The 21,288-nt window shown below is 35.0% G+C and overlaps 1 protein-coding gene across 1 annotated transcript in view; it reads right to left on the minus strand.

The window, feature by feature from the left end:
- The window catches only part of TMEFF2 (transmembrane protein with EGF like and two follistatin like domains 2), a 281,503-nt gene extending 260,435 nt beyond the window's left edge, over positions 1-21,068 (minus strand). Inside the window, exons 1-4 of the mRNA XM_052635667.1 lie at positions 20,897-21,068; positions 18,456-18,565; positions 10,636-10,765; positions 4,068-4,094 (exon numbers count right to left, since the gene is read on the minus strand). Of these exons, the coding sequence (XP_052491627.1) occupies positions 4,068-4,094; positions 10,636-10,765; positions 18,456-18,565; positions 20,897-21,068 (439 nt within the window). The remainder of the gene's footprint in view (positions 1-4,067; positions 4,095-10,635; positions 10,766-18,455; positions 18,566-20,896) is intronic.
- Between the last annotated feature and the right edge of the window lie 220 nt (positions 21,069-21,288).

Here is a 21,288-nt window from a genome sequence, read left to right on the forward strand (position 1 = left end):
TAATAGCCATTATCTGGATTATTAAAACAAAAATCAGACTTTATACAACTAATGGATATAAATTTAATTTGATATGTTGCTGTACATATCTGACATTAATCTCTTGATTAAATTATTAAAGAATCCTCTTAAAAGTATATAATTGTATAAGTTGTATGAAGCCCCAGAGCTTTATTTTATCTCATGAACTAAAAATATACCCATTGCATCTATGTTGTATATCTTAGAGACATTCTGTTTCTATAGACATTATCATACAACTTCCCATAAGATGTTATTAAAATTTAATCATGAATTCTTCCAGACTTTTAGCAGGATAATATGTTTATTATTCTTTTAATAGTTAAAATATACTTTTTATTTTACAGGACTTGTTTTTGTTTTTAGGAATCTGTCAGAAGTCTAGTTAATCCAGAAATATATGTTAAGCTTAATGGAAAACATTCATGGTCTTATCTTATAATATGACTGAAAGACTGTGAAATAAAAGCAGGTGTTAAAAATTATCCCTTAACCACCCACACAACCCTAGATTCTTTCACATTGCAGTGTTTGGTGCTTAAGGAAGTCCGTGGGTAGAGAAGATGTTATTATCCCTCCTACACACACCCGTTTTCTTATTTACAACACTATCTCCATATATATAAGTACTTGAAACACCAACCCCTTTCTTTTTACTCCTTTTTGAAATTCTTTGGGATTTTGTCCACACTCTACTACATATTACCTTTCTATTAGACACATATATAGCTAATTATAGTTTAACCTGAATTGTTTCTTTTAAGTATGAGTCTATCCAAAAGGTTATTTGATGAAGATGCCTTTTCAACTAAATATTTTTGCTTGAAAACAGAGAATTCCATAAACAACTGGTCTTTCACTCAAATTCTTTATATTAATGTTTCCTTAATAAATAAACAGATTAATAGTTAAAGATAGTTAAACCTTCTATAAAACATACAAAAACAAGTTAGCATAAATTTTATGAAACATTTAGATCCCTTTTATATGGTAAAAATGTTTCCTCAAGTGCAATAAATGATAGATATACCCTTGTGCAAATAAGTTAAACTTAATCAAAAAAATCAGGTCTAATATTCAATGCTAACATTTATTTGTTTAATAATGTAGGACGGGGACCTTCCTGGTGGCTCAGAGGTTAAAGCGTCTGCCTGCAGTGAGGGAGACCTGGGTTCGATCCCTGGGTTGGGAAGATCCCCTGGAGAAGGATGTTGCAACCCACCCCAGTATTCTTGCCTGGAGAATCCCATGGACGGAGGAGCCTTGTGGGCTATAGTCCACAGGGTCACAAAGAGTCAGACACGACTGAGCGACTTCACTTTTCACTTAAGAATGTAGGACAATCTAAAAAAGTAAAACCTTATGTATTTATGAAGTTTTTGGATTTGGATTTGATTTAACCATATCATTTATGATAGTCACACATATGTGTTTTCCAAATAAAATTGTTCACTTCACTATTCAGATCAATGCACTACATTTGGGAAGTATATTAACTTTTGTTAAAAGAAATTAGAAAAATAACCATTAACTATCCAAAGTGCTTGCAAAGATGCCTTGATTATTAACCAAATACACATTATTGAGAATATATCCTATAGAGACTAGTTAGGACAATCACTAACTAGGACTGTTGGATTAACCAAACAATAATAGGTAATTCAATCACTTCTGGTTAATTCAAAGGGAACTGATTCTGGCTCTTCTAGATATCTTGGTAACAGGAACTTGGTCAGAATACGGAGCAAGTCCATCCTTTATATAGCAGAGGTAGCAAGTCAAATATATTTTCCATATAATCCAATCGACATGTGAACTAGAATTGTGCAGGTCACTCTAAACTATGCTTTTAGGTTCTCCTTATTAAGCTTTCTATCATTTTGTACTAAAGTTAAAAAAAATATGGAAAATTAAAACCATTAGTATTTCAGAGCAAAGAACACATAGACTAGAAAAAATAAATTCAGCAAAAACAAAACAAAACAAAAATTTTTGAGTCTCTGACTAAAAATAAAAGAAACAGCTAGGAGTAAATACTCATTAACCACAACTTTCAGAAAAACAACTCTTTATAAAGAATACAGCTCAGAATTAAATGGGTTATATGCTTTTATTTTCTTCCCAAAGCAATTATCTCTTAAGAAGTTGTTTTGTTTCTTTTTCCTCCAAGTTAATATAAAGCACATATAATTAAAAGGAAGAGAAATTTTTTAAAAGGAGAAAAAACAATAAGTTATAAATGTCTTCTTTATGAAATTAAAGTGAATTCCTTTAAAAAAATCACCTTATACAGATCATAGGAAAAAATAATGAACCTAATATTTCAGTCTAGAATTCAACAAGGAAGAGTGAGGTTGACTTTACTGTCAATTGCATGTGCTAAATACAATGCAGGAAAAACTGGCAACTAGTTATCTGATATACCCACTACACCTTACTATTGAAAAAAATGATGATGTATGACATGAGGAAAAGACTCAACTAGAAAAAAGTATACCATGGTGCTCTAACAAAAGAAGCAATGAAGATAATTCTGTGGTTTTTTTTAAAGATGCCAAAAAATTAATAAGACGCGTGAAGAGTGGAACAGTTGAAACAATACAATATCTTTCAAATTAAGTAGTCTACACGTAAAACTAAATAGCCAGGAAATTTTTCATAGAACTGCTCCCTTCCAAAACTGACATTTTAACACACTGACGGATTTCTTAGTATTGTGATAGTGAAATATCTACTCAAAAAACTTTTTTCCTTTTTCTCTTTAAAGTTTGCTTGATCTTAGAAGTTCATCTTCACAAAACTTGCAGGGAAGCTTTCTTAGGAATATTATATTAATTAGCCAGAGGAAAAAATAATTTCTTAGAAATAGTAAGATTATCTTAACATCAAATGACTGTCTAATGTCATGTGATATGGAAATATATTTATACTCTCATGGTACTGAATCGTGACTCCTATTCAATTTCAGTCTTTATGAAAAAAAATTGTGCTCCAATATGCTGCTCTAATTTTATTCTCTGGGTGTTCCTTATTTGAACTAGTTAAGCCTTTGACTTGATAAATCTCTAACTTGTTGCCCAAACCAGATAAGGTAAGCAGTAGAATTGGACTTTCCTGACTCCACCTTCTGTCCTCACCTTTTATCAAATTCTTCATTAAAAACTAAAGTTTAATAGAAACATGCATTTAATCATTTTATATAACTTAAGCAAGGTCCTGAGAGAATGTTTATGTTTTTATTCATTCTCTTTTCAGTATTCTTGTTGAAATTACATTTAGTTGTTTCTATTTTTTCTTGTTGTAAATAAAGATAGCATTTTGCTTGAATTTCAACTGGAAAAGCATTTTGGGAAATTGTCAATGAAGGTTCAATCCATAAGTAAAATCTTAATTGGCAGTAAGTATATCATATAAAATTTTGAAAGTTTCTGCCTATCTCTTATATACTTCTTTAAACACACAACTAAATCATGAAAACATATATCTTGTGTTAGTAAAAATAACTATAGATTAATTTAATCAAAGAAGTAAAGACACTATCTTATTTTCACTGGCTTAAATTTATCTTTTTTATTTTTCTCTAATGAACTAAAGCTCCTTCAGTTTCAAACTATTAATTTGATAATTAATTATGTTCCTGTTTACATAATAGCTATCAATATTAGTATCAATATTTTGTAATTATGTATTAAAAAAAACATTTAAATGATTTTCTAGGAGTTTTCTGTCCTGCCAAATATGCTTGGAGGCTTATTATGAAGTTCTGTTATGCAGGTTTATCTCAAAGTTAATTCAAACACAGATATACAAATGAATAGGAATATTAGATGGAAAAAGTTCTTAAGTATGATTCATAAATATATCAAATAATTTATATGGTATATACATTTATTTAATAAGAAGAATGATTTTGTTTTTAGTTTTCCCTTTCCTAAGATGCAAAATGTGAATTGGTCTTAGATATACGCAATGACAAATACATAAGTAAATATCCACGAGTAACATCCACATAGAAACCTTTCAATATATAAAAAGGCAACTCCTACCTCCATCTCCGGATCCTGATCCTGCATCTGGGAGGAAAAAAGGAAGTAATTTGTTTTAGCTTAAAAAACATACTCAAAGAATATTTATGAACTTTTAAATTAAATCCCAAATAAATTTAAAATAAATACTTTCTCCATTATATATTAATATAATTGAAAAATTACTAACATTTAACTTGAAAAACATTCACATCAATGTAGTTTAATATCTGTAATATAGCTTATAAAATCAATTCTCTATTATTTTCATCTTAAATTTCATGAACAATGTATTATTCAGCTTTGGAATTAATTCTCAAACTTGACTATATAAAAATTTTCATTTTTATTTTAGTCAAGATGAATATGGTGCCATTAACAAAAAAATTAAAAACAAGATGCTTATAACAATCAGTGAAATTTAGAAATTAAGTAGTCTAAGACTTGTGGTGAATACTCATAATTAAGGCTTATATTCTTGTACATTGCATTACAAAGGGAAAAACAGTTTAAAGATGAATATCTTTTTATATAAGAGCTAATACATTTTCCAAATACCACAACTCTGGAAGAGTCTATCTGTATAAACAGCATCTACTGTTTTTGAAATTCAAAAGGGTGAGCTTCAGGTTTGCGTTTGTGATTAAAATTGGCTATACCCTAGGTGATGTTGGCAGAGAAGACAATAACCTCTCTCTGCCTTCCTTTTCCTCCAGTCCTTTCCCCTCCCTCTCACATAACTACAACTTGGGAAAGTTGTCAATTTCTGACAACTCATTTCCCAGAAACACTCAGTTTCTTCAGTTCAGTTCAGTTCAGTCGCTCAGTCGTGTCTGACTCTTTGCGAATCACAGCACGCCAGGCCTCCCTGTCCATCACCAACTCCCTGAGTTCACTCAGACTCACGTCCATCGAGTCTGTGATGCCATCCAGCCATCTCATTCTCTGTTGTCCCCTTCTCCTCCTGCCCCCAATCCCTCCAAGCATCAGAGATTTTTCCAATGAGTCAACTCTTCGCATGAGGTGGCCAAAGTTTTGGAATTTCAGCTTCAGCATCAGTCCTTCCAGTGAACACCCAGGACTGATCTCCTTTAGGATGGCCTGGTTAGTTGGAGTCAAAATCATTGAGTCTCCATTTGCTTCTACCTGTTAAGTGGAAACATCACCTTCCTTCTGCCTCCCCGCACTTCCTTCCATTCTAAATACATTTGGGTATGTATTTTTAATGTTAATAATGGGAAATAAGACTAATATTGGTATATTAATACTGGTATTCTTTGTCTGACTGGCCTTCATTTTACATTGAATTCTCAGCCAGAGTTCAAGAGCCATATCAAATGCCATGTCTATGAATTTGTGTTTGTTGTTTTAGACCAATTAAAATAAAATACTACTTGTTTGCCTCAATGACACTTAATTGAAAAGCACTCATAGAAAGAGGCATGATGTATGAAAATCTATAGAAGACTGACACAGGAAGAATGAATGCCTCGCTAATCATTCTCCTTGTCATTATGTTAGACATTAGCACTGTCATGAAGGAGCAGCTGTTTTGAATTGTCAGCCTTGGTGGATACCCAGACTAACATATTCATAAGATTTAACATTTTATTAAATCAAAGCCTCAAGTCATTAACTGCTTACATGACTAAGGAGAAAGTCTTTGGGTCAGGCTATCCTTCCAAAGGCAAGTAAATTGGTAAAAAAAAATTTCATAATTAAAACCACTCTTGGTAAATGTAGACTCAAATAAGGATTCTAATTATTCAATTTGACTGGTTTAAGAGAACAGAGGGAAAAAGGCTGATGCATTCATCTCAACAGCAGGAAGATAGTCCTGTCAACTGAACTGAGTCCTATGTCACAGAACAATCACTTTTGGATGGAACAGTGCTTGAATGGTTAAAGTTGGTAAAGTCTACTTTTTGTATTTTTTCACAGCTAGAATTTTAACTGGCTTTATTTGAATTAATTTGAAAGCTTAAGTTATAAAATTACCTATAAAATCATCAGAAGTTAATAACAGGTTGTATTATTGTAGCATTTACACATTCTACCTTTGTTTTAGTTACATGTATATAGCTTCTTATTCCTTTCCACTAAGAGTGTAAACATCTTTAAATCAAGAACCATGTCTTATTCAGCTCCCTACATTTATATAATACACCTAAGAGGAAATGCATAAAAGCTTATGGATTCCAAACTCCAAACATACTCATTGGATAGCATTAGGAATATTATTCAACCATACTAAGCTTACTGGTCCTCTAATCAATGGGTAATGTCTATCCTACTGGACTACTTTGAGGATAACTGCACAATGGCACATTTTAAATGCTTATCACTATGTCTGGAACATAATAATTAAAATTTTGAGTGAACATCTTAGCTATTCATCTACATGTTTTCTATTAAATACATATAGCTGGAGAAAATCAAGAAAAATGGCAGTAGTATTTTGGCTTGTATTACCCATGTATATTTCTAAAAATTCAAGGGGCAAGATCCTTAAGAACATTTGTGTTTGATTTGAGCCAAATTAAGTAGCTAGTGAAGACAGAGGAATAGACTGAAAAAAAAAAATGGTCACTTAAATCATGGCCTTAAGTGAAGTCAAGTGGGCCTTAGGAAACTTTACTACAAACAAAGCTAGTGAAGGTGATGGAATTCCAGCTGAGCTATTTCAAATCCTAAAAGATGATGCTGTTAGAGTGCTGCATTCATGTCAGTAAATTTGCAAAACTCAGCAATGGCTAGAGGACTGGAACAGGTCAGTTTTCAATCTAACCCCAAAGAAAGGCAATTCTAAATAATGCTCAAACTACCATACAATTGCATTCATTTCACATGCTAGCAAAGTAATGCTCAGAATCCTTCAAGTTAGGCTCCAACAGTACGTGAACCAAGAAATTCCAGATGTTCAAGCTGGTTTTAAAAAAGGCAGAGGAACCAGAGGTCAAATCGCCAACATCTGCTGGATCATAGAAAAAGCAAGGGGATTCCAGAAAAAACATCTACTTCTGCTTCATAGACTACACTAAAGCCTTTGACTATGTGGATCACAACAAACTGAAATATTCTTCAAGAGATGGGAATACCAGACCACTTACTTGCCTCCTGCGAAACCTGTACACAGGTCAAAAAGCAACAGTTAAAACTGGACATGGAACAATAAACTGGTTCCAAACTGGGAAAGGAGTATGTCAAAGCTGTATATTGTCAGTTTGCAAAGTGTATTATGTGAAATGCCAGGTTAGATGACTCAGAAGCTGGAACCAAGATTGCCGGGAGAAATATCAATAACCTCAGATAAACAGATGATACCACTCTAACGGCAGAAAGTGAAGAGGAACTAAAGAGCCTCTTCATGAAAGTATAAGAGGAGAGTGAAAAACCTGGCTTAAAACTCATCATTTAAAAAAAAAAAACTAAGATCATGGCACCCGGTCCTATCACTTCATGACAAATAGATGGGGAAACAATGGAAACAGTGACAGACTTTATTTTCTTGGGCTCCAAATTCACTGCATATGGTGACTGCATCCACAAAATTAAAAGATGCTTGCTTCTTGGAAGAAAAGCTATGACAAACCTAGACAGTGTATTAAAAAGCAGAAACATCACTCTGCCAATAAAAGTTCATATAATCAAAGTTATGATTTTTCCAGTAGTCATTTACAGATGTGCAAGTTGGACCATAAAGCAAGCTGAGTGCCAAAGAATTGGTGCTTTCAAACTGTGATGCTGGAGAGGACTCTTGAGAGTCACGTGGATAGCAAGAAGATCCAACCAGTCAATCCTAAAGGAAATCAGTCCTGAATATTCATTGGAAAGACTGATGTTAAAGCTCAAGCTCCGGCTGACTCACTGGAAAAGACCCTAATGCTGAAAAGATTTAGGGCAAAGAAGAGAAGGGGATTGACAGAGGATGAGATGGTTCGATGGTATCACTGACTCAATGGACACTGAGTCTGAGCATATTCTGGGAGATAGTGAAGGACAGGGAAGCCCGGAACGCTGCAGTCCATGGGGTCACAAGGAATCAGACAGGACTCAGCAAGTGAATAATAACAACAAGTCAAGGCATCATTATAAAATCCTGATGGGAAGCTTTAATGGTTCTTTGCTTGCTATAAAATGATTCATCTTGGCAAATCAGAGACAAGTAGCCTACTAAAGCCTTATTAGTGAAAGAGAAACCTAAGAAAAGAAGCCATGTTATTGGACCTGAATCTAGACTCTTAGTCAAAACATTTCTTATAACGCAAAAAAGAGAAACTGACAGTGAGGCTATTGAGCAGACTGCTCAATAGGAAAACATTTTCCAGATAAAAAATGAGTTGTAAACTCAATGTAATGTAATAAATATAAAGTTATTTTTAATATAAGTTTTATATTTATATTTTTATATTTTAGTATCAATATAAATCTACTACTGCCTTTTATTCTTAGAAACCACAACTTGCCATCTCCATTCAATGTCAAACAGCATTAAAAACTGCAAAATCTAAGAAGAAAATAAGAATCTCTTTTAGATCAAAAGTCAGAACTCCAGTTTATTTAGTCAGACCTGGTTAATCAAAATTACTTTGGTCCCTCCATCATTATTCAGATCAAAACTCTTTTAGATTTACACGTCAATGGAAGATGCATTCAGCAAGACCGATTTACTAATTAAATCCTGTAGAAATTTAAGTCTGTGAATAAGCTAGGGATGGGTTACTTAATTGTGATTCAATGTTCTACTTGGTTAAGTATTTTCATAGTATAACCAATAAATTACGGACTAGAACTGAATAACTGAATGAATCAAAAGAACGTGATTGCATGTGCTGATAAAAACTTGGAGGTTGGCAAGTAAGCAACAGAGATTTTGCTACCCAACATTGTTAACCAAACCATAACTCCATGACTGCTTATTATGACTATCCACTGATCTTCATTGCCTATTGTCAGAGACAGACAGATATCCTATGTGATTTTGAATGAGTAAATCTCTCCTTGGTACTCTAGTATTTGCCTACATATTCCTGGTTCTGAGACTAAGAGGTTCCTTTTTTCCTATTCCATTTGTCCTAAAGTGTCGTTTTTCAGTAGCTATGATGGATTGATTTTTTATAGTTTGCTCCTTGTCTTTCTATTTTCCCCATGCTTACTATAGTACTGAGTAGCATGGTGGCCCTCCTCTTTTCCTACTGAGAAAGATGGTCCAAGTGGCAATGATCTATTAGCTCCTGCAAACAAGAAAATGGTGCACCAATTCAACCTGCCTCTCAATCACCCTTGCAGGAAGGACATCCACATTGTCAAAGAATCAAATAGGAGAAAAAACTACTTAAAAACTAGAAGCGAAGAGTCTACGTCATTGTTCACAATACCTTTCTTTTCTGCTAATTTTTAGAAACTTTGGTAGTTACCAATGCAAACTGGAACAGTATTATCAACTACTAACAATCAATAGGCCTAAGATAATCTTTTTAAAAGAATATGAGACTGTTTCTTTGCTCATTTACCACTCTGCTCCAGCCACCATACACATGATCTTTAATATAATTCCATAGTGTTATCTAAGAGGGACTTTTCAATAAAATAGACCTTTCTTGACATTATTCTATATTTCCTTTTTTGAAGAAAAAAGGATATATCATTTTAATGATAATAATAATATATAATTATTATTTTTCTTAAATATGCTTGTATCGTCAGATTCCTCTGAAATTATGACTCACAGAAAGATGCTTACTTGCCATTAGGAATAAATTTCAAAGGATACTAAAGTTTCTTTAATATATGTGATTTTAATGTCAAGCCTAACCTGAAAATGCAGCTTCATTTTATAGCACTGGTTTATCAAGTTGGGCTTTATTCTTCTTCTTTTTTCTCTCTTCCTGTAATACTATTCAGCTCTAATAACCATTGTACGCAGAAGGAAAACCTGAAAAACTAAAGAGCACAAGAAGGTGCTCTTCGTCCTTACTTTCTTTGGAGCATTCTTGGTACAGTATGACTAAAAAGTTGTGTGGGATCCCAGGCTCACTTGTGGTTGTAGAAAGGACAGATGTCTTTAGAAGTCATGTTCATCCCCAATATATTCTTCAATGTAATCTGCTCAGTGTTAAGAACAGCATTTTGTAGAGCTGGTAAGATTAGGCACATCTTAACCTTCAAATCCAAATCTGCAAACTGCCTGTCCTCCAGCAAACAATCCTATTGTTATAAACGATCAAACAAACAAAATTTATTCCTGCATAGATTACTTTCTATATATTTGGCAACTGAGCAGTCAATCTAGATTTCTAATTGTTATTCAATGTCTGTACTTCAGTAAATAGTATCTGTATTAAAATCTACCAACATCCTTATGGTAGATTTATCTTTCTTCCAGAAATAACTTGAAATGTAAAGAGACATAGAATAGGAATAATGCTTGCTTGATACAAAAATATAAGAGGCCTGTCTAGCCAATATATAGTCTGAATTATTTATCTGGATAATAATAAACAGGACATAACAGGAAAAGCAAGACATGGTTTTTGGATTCAGAATCCATTCCAAAGGTTTTCAGGAGTCATCAAGATCACATACATACCTGTGGCACAGGATCCTTCAGACACCACCAGTATCTCACTCTGCTGTTTGCACGCAGCCTGCCGCAGATAACACTCATTCTGATAGCTCTCCCCATTGGAACCACACACAGGCACATAGTCACTGTTGCACTGGGGAGGACACAGATGTAAGCCTGTGGTTAGTACTGGGGTTTACATGCCTCTGACATCTTGAACAGAAACCATCATTTACAAAAGAAAGCACTTGTCTTCATTTTCAGTGATCCCCATTGTATCCAGCAAGTCTTTGACCGTGTAAGAATATCATTCAAAGATATACAAAAGCAATGTCCAGTAAGCCAACTGGTCATCTGATTCAGATGGGGGGAAATCAGCTTCGAAATCAGGAAAATCTAAGAAAGTGATAGGACAAGAAATAATAAAAAGATATAACAACAAAAGCATCAATATTATTTACTTTTTTTCTGATATATGGCCCATCTGGCTTGGTAGAAAAAATGAGAACATGTTATGACATTCTAGCTATTCAAAAATAGTGTCTATCTGTTTTTGGAGCAGAACTATATAGCTGAAATGCCAAAGAACTCAGTTACTCTTTAGTATGTTGTTCCTCTGTTGAATTTGAATCTTTACAAATTCTTAAATATTTGGATAAGACATCTGAATTCCTAATTAAAGTTTCATATATCTTTATATCATTGGATATTGACAGAGATACAGTGTAGGAAGAAACAACAGACTATGTAATACAGAAAAAAAGTCAACTACTGAACCATATGTTTACTTGATTGACTATTCAAAAGTATGAGTATTAATGTATATTTCATAAAACAAAAAGTTCATTTTAAAACAAGTTCCTTCCAAAAATGTACACATTTTATAATGGAAATCAGGCAACCTACAGGGTATACTCATTACATCATAATCATACTGTAAGGCCTTAGAGATACTTGGCTATGTTCTATACCTGCTAATTATACCAGTGATATGATTATCTCATGATTACTACTACTGATGGGCTACATTGTTTAATTATAACAAATGTAATGATCAAGACAATTATTTATAAATACTCACCCACGCCAGAAATTAAGTACAGTAAGGCAAATCATGCATATACACACATGTGAAAATGCTTTTCTGTTTCTACTTAAAATACTTGGATTTTTGATCTGCTAATTCATAACATATAAAGTAAACCAATGATTTAGCAAAATGGCTAGGGTTTTAATCTTTATAATAATATTTCTAAAAATCTCTCGAAAGTTAAATTCAACTCAAGGATTTTTACACAAAAGAGCAAATTTTAAACACAGTTATAATCTGATGATAAACCTAAGGTTCATTTTCTCATTCTATTTTGTTAATATATCTGTACTTCCTTTCCCAATCAACCATTTAGCTCTTACCCTTTGCCTTTATGTAATAATAAATTTGAATCATTTTTTAAATGATATAACACAATGTTCTCTGAAATGAAAATTTTTTGAGTCTGACTTTGCATCTGTTATTGAAAAACTTAAATATAATTTCTCACTAATAGTTACGTAGTATTCTCCCAATAGTAAATTCAAATTGTATGACACTCATAATCACCATAACTGCTAAAAAGGTAATTTAGACACCAAATTATATCTATTTAGAAATTATTTATATATGATTAGATTGAAATATTTTAAATGTGACATATTTTTAAAATCTTTATTTCTAGTTTCTGGTCTAGTTATTCTGGAAGTTTCTATCCCTTTCCATAGTTACATTATATGGCTCATGGACTCAGGCTATCTACATTATTATATTTGAAAACATTTTGATAGGAACTTTTCACTCATGAGGATCTTTAATGCAATAGGCAATTCACTTTCCAAATATACATATACCTGAAAAGTGACCCACCATAAAACTGAACATTTTTATCACTACTGGAAAAAAAGGCAATTAAAAAATGTCAGTAAAGAGTTAAGTTTTCCAATAAACAGTACTGAAGAGACATCAAATACATGTGCGTGGTGCTGATGTCAGAACTGTGGCCAGGAAGGCAGGTGGATGGACCAGTGTTTGGTAAATGGGCTGTGTTCAGGATCAGGACAATGTAGGGAGGACCTACGAGGACCCACTAAGACTACTGAGAACATGGAAGACAGACCAGAAAAAGTGAACAGCTGGTAACATAGTCAGTAGACTTGCTGACCCTTTCAGTAGGCAGATGAGAATCATAATTACTGCAAATGGCTGGGCTAGTTAGCTCCTCATGCCTGTGTCCTAGCATTTTTGTTCTGGGTTACCTTTTAATATTCATCTCCAACCCTGGTTACAATATTTTGTGTGTAGATGATCTGGATTCACATTTTCTTCTTTGTAATCCCTAGAATTTCTCTATTTATCCTTTTCATCTACTCCTGTAGATTATTCAGATATAGTCAGTAGATGGGGAGTGAGGGGTAGGAAGTATTTATTATCTCTGTCAAGTGCTAGTACACAATGCTGATATGCATCTTAAAATACGAAATAAACTGATAAAGTGCTCATATGCCACTTCTGAGGGATGGAGTAAGCCAAATGTGAACAGTGCTAAAAACAGAGCTGCCAAGTTCCATGCACAAGCCAAAAGGGAGATTTGTATGGAGTTGAAAAGAGCTTAACTGTAGATTATCAGCACGCTGTTTTTGGCCCTTAGTACCATGACTTGCACTCATTAAAATGAATAACACACGGAGGAAGTATACTCTAAATCACTAAGGCTTAGAAGTGGAAGTCTCGTCCCATATTCTCCCATTTCTGAGTGTAGGACCTTGTGTATATCACTCAGCAATAAAATATTTAACAAGTTTATAGCTCGGTTCCCCCATTTGAAATGGTTAACTGGGGCATTTGGGAGGATTAACTGAGTCATGTTTCAAAATGCTTTGGAATATTCATTTATAAAAAGAAATGTAAATTATTTGTCTTTCACGACATATACTTTAACTAGCAGAGTTACCATCTAACATGGACACCAAGGCATGCATGTCTAAAATTGGAAAAATAAAGGAAAACAGGCTAACCCTAAGTATAAAAATGAGCTTACTACTACATTAAAATATGCCTAATTTTGAAAATATTTCTTTTAGTGGTAACCATGAATATTTCTCAGTTTAAGAGGAAGGGACAGATTCAGATGTTAGGTGACTTGCTAAAGGCCACATTGTTGGCTGGTAGGAGAGAAAAACAAGACTCAAGCCCAGATGGTTAAGCTCATAAATGTATGTGTTGTCCAAACTTCCTCTCAGGGGAAAAGTGATTCTGCTTTCCTTCAGATGTTTTAAAAATCTTAAGTTTATTTTCCAACTTTGTGTTTTTCAGTGAATGATTTTGTTCCAAAATTTCCACATTGCTTAAGAAAGCAGCAACATGTTATACAAGTGAATTCAATGACTTGATGCTCTAGAATATATGGAATTTGTTTTGCTACAAATGAAGAAAAAATTCATGTGAGAAGTTTTTCATATGATCTATTGCTTGTTTGATTAATAAGAATTTCTTTTAACTGAGATTTCAGCATTTAGGAGCTATGCATAACTTATATTTTATATATTGTCAGCACCTTCCCTAGTCTGGCATGTAGAAGGCGCTCCACAGATGTTAAGTGAATTCTGTTATATTCCCACTTGTCAAAGGCTTAGGAATAATGGTTTAGGATATGGCATGTTTCTCTTCCAAAAAAGCAAGAGATAAAAAAACCTGCATATGTCCCAATCCTTTGATCATTCCATAGGTAACTTTTACTTCTCTGTGACTACATTTTTTCTTGTGGAATTTTTTTATGATTTTAAACATGTGGGCAGGCCTGTAACTATGGTAAAAGTGACTCATGACTTCTGAGGCTAGGTCATTAAAGGATGTAGACTCTACCGGGCTCTTTCTCACTCTCTGGATGCTTGCTTGCCCTTTAAACCCAGTCACTGTGCTATGAGGAAGGCCAAACTAGTCCAAACAGAGAGATCTACATGGAGAAGGACCAAAGTCCCCAGTTGACTGTCCAATATATGAGTGAGTCCTGAGAGAACCAAGCCTTTGAGTTCCCTCCCCAGCTCAGCTAATGCCAAGAGGAGCAGAGGTGAGATGCTTCCATTAAGCCCTGTCCAAGTGCAGATTCATGAGCGAAATAAATGTTCATTGTTTTGAGCCACTAAGTTCTGGGCAATTTGTTCTACAATTCTAGTTACTGGAACTATTGCAGATCTAGGGCATAGCTTATTAAATGAAAACAATCAAATTAAATGATATTTGTAAAACATAAGGCTTCACCATATTTTTAAATTATAAAGTGATCATTGATCATACATATTAATTGATATGATCAGTGGTTATCTATGAATAGATGCATCTGTGACTTTACTTCCTCTCTTCCTTCTTTTATCCATTCAGCCCGCCAGCCAGCCAGCCAGCTAGCCAGCCATTGGTCCATCCACTGTCTCTCAATTTTCGTCCCATGGTTATTTACCAGAATGACCAGGATACCATTTGGTATGCAGAAAGCAAGGTAAGATGCATGAGATTGCAGGCTATTTATGGAACTCATATCCTCATCTAAGAATTAGTTGTACTATTTTTTATATCAAGTTGTATATAATAAATTGGCACTTTTGTTGTTCTTATTAATGTTTTTATTTGTATATGGGCTTCCTTAATGGCTCATCACTAAAGAATATGCCTGCCAATGCCTGCCAATGCAGGAGACAGAGGTTCTGTCCCTGGGTCAGGAAGATCCCCTGGAGAAGTAAATGGCAACCCGCTCCAGGATTGTTGCATGGAAAATCTCATGCACAGTGACTAAACAACCACAACATCATGTCCTAGAAAAAAATTAGATTTGGTGTCAAAGGACCTAGATTCTTGCTGTAGGATCACCACTTAGTTGTAAGTTATTTATATTTATAAGCCTTAATCTCCTCATCTGTAAAAGGAGGAAAAAATAATTACCTCACTCAGATATGAGAAATAAATGAGATAACATGTTTGGATGGTAGAATATGATTATTACAAATCATCTAAGAGAGGTGAAGATAAATATTTGTTCACCTTAACGTTCCAGTAGTAATTCAAACTGGGAAACATCGATTACACACACATATACCCAATACTCTTTTAAGTTGATCTCTCAGCCAGAAACCACAGTTTGCACCCCATTTTGAATAGAAGAATTTGGACTTGTATCTGACATCAGGAGAAATAGAGTAGATGACTTAAGCTGATCTAGAACAGTATATAGGAAAATGGATTTTTCAGGACATCTGCCTTTTCATCAGACTGAGCAAAACAGAAAAAAATTCTCAAATTAATTTGAAAGTATTGGAAATACTGAGTCAAGATACTCCTAGCTTAAAATATCGAATCTATTTTTCTTTGCACAACTTGTACATTTTTCTTTGATCTTGAACTTAATTCAGCCACTCTATATTCCTGGTACGTGCAGAGTCTAAATTTTCCACTAGGGGAATGTTTATTTTCACCTGACAGACTGACAACTATTGCAAAGCACAAACTAATAGCAGCAGTAATCTAGTAGTAAGTTTAAAATGCTACAGGCATTAGGAAAAGAAAATTTACATTTTAGTTTCTTATTCAAACTTGCATTCACTCCCCTAGCCCTGTCCCCTGTAATCTATCCCACTTAACAATTATCTAAATTAATGACAAATGTAACTGGCTAACCAAATGCATAAAAAGCATAAATATCTTTGTTGATAAAAGTTTTACTAAAACTCTTTGTGCAACCTGAAAACTGAATCCAATTTCTTTAAAAAGAAAATTATATATTTTCTTTTAGTAGCATGCATCCATTTTTAATTTTATGAACTCTTTTTTTTTTTTTGCCTCTTGGTGAAATCTTGTTCTACTTATGGCTTTCCATTTGAGGAACATTCTTCTTGGTTCATTTTATATCGTTCATAGGTTTACATCTTATGTCTACCCTTGGGTACGAAAATAAGACATATTTCTGGGAATTACAAACTAAAAAGAAAAAAAAATTGATAAAATCCTGTGGGCCTCTAATTAATAACTTATCCAACTTATTTTCCCCTCAGTTAACGCTTGGGGGAAAGTATGACTTGCAGGGTTCTTATGCTCCATCTCTCTCAAGTAGTTCACTGAGAGAACACAATTAAATTGTTCAGTACGGCTGGAGACCTTAGAAATTGGTATTGTATGAATATTAAATATGCATGAATGTTTCCAATACTCTAGTATGGTTTAAAGACTATAGTATGGGCACAGCAATGCGTACCTACTGGGTAGTGGTGCACTGTACAAGTATCAGCTGTTTATTAATTTTCTTAGAAACAAAAAAATAATGTCCAAAAAGTTTTTAGCTAATTTATAAGCCATTCAAACCATATTTAAATGTGAATTCCCTTCTCTCTATCACTGGGAGGTGACATTAATCTAAAATATTTAAATTTCATCAACAATTCTAAATATTACATATAGTTGGCCCTCCAAATCTGAGGGCCAGAGCTTCAACAACATCCATAGATTCAACCAACTTCAGAGTGAAAATATTTGAGAAAAAGATTCCAGAGAGTTCTAAACAGCAAAACTTGAATATGCCACTTACCAGCAACTAATTTGTATTTACTTTGTATTTACAATGTTTACATTGCCTATACATTATATAATAAATAATCTAGAAATGACAAAGTGTACATGAGGATGTGCATAGGTTATATATAAATTCTACATACTTTTATATAAGGGAGTTGAGCGTCCTTGGATTTTGGTACTTGCGGCGGTGGATACTGAGTGACCTATGGATACTGAGTGGATAGTGAGTGACCACTGAACTATAACAAATTTTAGACTTGAATTTGAATTCTAATATTTGATTTGTTTTATATCCTTTCTGATTTTTTTTTTCATAATTTGCTTACAACCTTGGAAATGTTTTCTGTACCCCCAGTATATAGTTTCCTTAATGGGAATATTTTTTGTTTGAAACTTACCTTAGATTTCATGTGTATTTTAAAAAGTAATTCAATAACACTTTAAGATATCAGTAAGCATCTATAATACTTGAATTATAAAAAATGTATTGAAAGAGAAAACTTTTAACATTCACATGGTAGAAAGCATTTGTTAGATCATGACTATAATAATGAGATTGAGCTCTATCTTTAAAAAAATACTAATAATCCAGTTTTGATAACATCACTGGGCAATCTCTCTTTTAATTTTTATGTTTTTAACATTAGGCAAAGCACATTTTCCTCAGGTTTATGAAATGACTTTTGTCTATTTGCATTCTTTTGGATTCCCAGGAATTGTAATTGAACGTGGTATCCATGAAAAGTTGACAAGTACTAATAAGTGTCATGATTTCCAATCTAGCACAGTAGTTTTAAAGTCACATTGATAAGGAGTTCATTTAAAAACTCAACTAGATTGCCAAAATAATAAAACCCAATACCATTAAAACAGAGCAATATGATCCAAAGAAGATAGCCTCAATCAACAGAACAAAAGTATAAATCCACACTTCTCCAACAACAATTTTGGCTATTATGTTGACTTATAGTATGCATGTTAGAAGGGACACAGAAACCTACTTTTCTGTTAATACACCAAAAGGACAACCTGAAGCTTTCTACCTCCAGTGGCATTTATAACAATGGCACATACATTTCTCCTAAAAGCTGTGTCTTTTTGACATCAGTTGGCTCTCTTGCCAGTACTTTTGTTTGATGCCAGCTTTCCTCTTAGCTTGCATAGCTATAAATTGCCAAGTGATGGGCTGTAAAACAAGTTCTCTGCTTTGCAGTCTCATTAGTAAATCAGAAGATGCAAATATGAGATTTCTTACCTTGAACTGACAGACGCATGTCACAGTGTCTCCAATTCTTAAACATTCACCATCAAATTTACAGGTGTTAGTGTCACAGAGGAAGAGATCATTTTCTCTGTCATCATAACCTCAAATTTAAAGAGAACATGCCAGTCATTAAATATTACAGACTTGAACAACAACAACAAAAGAAATATCTTGAAGCTTTAAAAGAATTGCCCTAAATTTTAATTCCAACAACCACAGCTGTACTACAAGGTCATTCTTTACTGATAACCTAAAAAAAATTCTAGTTAAGTGGTTAATACTAGTTTCTCTTTCACAATTCTTTTCTAGTCAGTTGTCTTTGAATATTCTTTTTTTCTTTTTTGATGATGCTATTTTATTTTAGTTTGGGTTAGTACTGGCAGTGGTAAGTGAATATTTAACATTGCTTCGTAGTTTCATTATTTTTTCTCATTAAGTAGACTATAGTTAATGACCCTCAAACTTCACATTTTAGAAAAGAGTTGGTGATGGTCTCAGAATGTCCTTTCATTATTCCTCCATTTTTAATCATTCTTTTGCTTTAAGATCTGCAACAACCCCTTATTTGGAATTTCTCCAGACAAAGAGGAAACAAAGCTCCAATAATAAAGATAAACAGGCACAGTGTTTTTTCTGATGGTCTGTCTGACTCAAATGAAGATTGATCACCTCCAAGTTAACAGGGGTAGCGGGGATACAGGTTCTTGCTAATCTGCCTGGAAAACCAGTTTCTTTTCTTTAGTTTCTGCAAATCCCTGTTAGATATCTGGTAATAATGAATTTCTTAACTGTCATCCCCAATTTCATATTAGTTAGTTATTTCCTAAAACAGTACCATAGCTAGGTATGAAACAAACTGGTCATGTTGGGTTACAAATCTATTAACATTTCAAATAACTGATTTGGCAGGTTACTTAATATTCCTATGGTAAAGCACCTAAAAAGTGATTAGGTACCTGCAAAGTGGGACTTCGTCTTTCCAAAATAACATAGATGTTACTCATGCATGAGCCATGAGTAAGTTAAAGAAAGCATGTTTAGCTTTATGAAAACGCCAAATTTAGAAATTCCCCCAAACAGAACAAAGGCAATATATTGACCCAAATCTAACAGGGTTACAAATTTCAACTCGTCTTTAAAAAGCACAAGCCACATGATGTATAATAATTTTCTTCATGGAATTTACATCAGTCACTACCCAGCATGGCATATTCTTTTATCCTATGAGTTACAGTTGGTCATTCTCTCTTCTCCAAAGTTACATACACTTCAGCTCGCATACATCCCTAAAAGCCACTGTATTCAGAGCTAGATTCAACTTCGGCAGAATTATATATACAGGAGATGAAAAATTACATACACACTGGCTAAAACTAGAACAGACCAGACCTAGGGGACAATATCCAGGCATGCTAATGGAGTTTAAAATGCCCCAAACACCACAATCGCGCCGGTAGTTATGGGCTGTCATGCTGAAAGGCGAAGCTACTCGAACAGTGCAGCAACTCCTATCCTCGGCTCCTATTTAATGAGCAGACTTTAGCAGAACCAAGCTTGCCAAGCTCTCGCATTCAGACTCTGAAGGGACCCAAGCAAGCAAGAAGAGCGCTTGACGCACTCCAAGGAAGCCTGCCCAGAAATGGAGGAGCCGGCGCCCACTCGGGTCGGTTCCGCCCTCCGCCCGCCTATGGGTGAGCCTGTGGGGCCTTGGTCATACCCATCCCAGCCTGGGAGACGGACGAAAGATTCTTGTCTCAACTTCCTTCGACCGTTTAGGAGCTAGGAGAGGCAAGAGGGAGGCATCTCGGTGATGCAAAAAGAACGTCTTTTGCAGCCCAGTAGAGAAGGCGCTGTATAATGCTAGTGGGGGAGGGGGGTAGAGGGGCTGAGAGAGAGAAACTGAATGTCTTGGAAACCCAAGCTCCTTTAGAATTTGTGTGACCCTGTCTTGAATGCCAGACAAGTGAACTCTCATGGTACTTTTGCTGGTAATCAATGTTTCCCCTGCAGTCACCGTTTGATTTATTGCTTTCTCGCTCGTTCTATCTCCTAAAGTTATTTCTCTCTGGTTTCAGCTAGACTTCTTTCTTTAATGATAGAAAAGGTTCTGATTTAGTGTTTCTTCAAGGACTGGGTCTCTTTTCAATGATTCCACAAAACCTCCCCGTTTACTATTTCTTAAAATCTCCGCAGCTCCAATTTAAGTGCAAGGTTCCTTTACCTGCACTTTCTGTACACCGCCCCATCAGGACCCCCTCCCCTTTCCTTAGCGGCCTGGAACAGTTCTCTGGGTGGAGGTCGGTGGTCTCAACGGTTTGGGAGCGTTGGAGCGGAGGAGCTGGGGAGAAGCACTTGGGTAGGTTGGTCTGTGCTGGAAACAGTGCGTTTCCTCTGCGGGGCTAAGAGGTCGAGGGCTGGGGTTTCGGACTTACCAGAGCAGTTCCAGCCGGTGGGCGTTTGGCAGTCACTTAAGGAGGTAGGGAAAGCTGCGAGCTTCACCGGCCGGGCTACGATAAGCAGCATCACCGGCAGTAGCAGCAGCCAGCAAAAGCCCTCACAAAGTGTCCAGCTGCTGCACTGCCGCGGGGACTCCCACAGCACCATGACTAGTTCGCGCAACTCTGCAGCAGCAAACGGCTTCGGGAGAACACAAGATCGCGGGGGTCAGGCAGCGGGCTACTGAGCATCCCGCGGACGGCGGCAGCAAAGGCGGCGGCGGTGGCAGTGGCACCTGACAGGGAAGCAGTAGCCAAACCCGCGCATGATCTCCAGAGTTTCAGCAACATCCAGTGACCCGGCTCAGCCCCGGGAGCGAGAGGGTCGT

This window comes from Budorcas taxicolor, chromosome 2 (assembly GCF_023091745.1).
Source record: "Budorcas taxicolor isolate Tak-1 chromosome 2, Takin1.1, whole genome shotgun sequence".
Classification (NCBI taxonomy): domain Eukaryota; kingdom Metazoa; phylum Chordata; class Mammalia; order Artiodactyla; family Bovidae; genus Budorcas; species Budorcas taxicolor.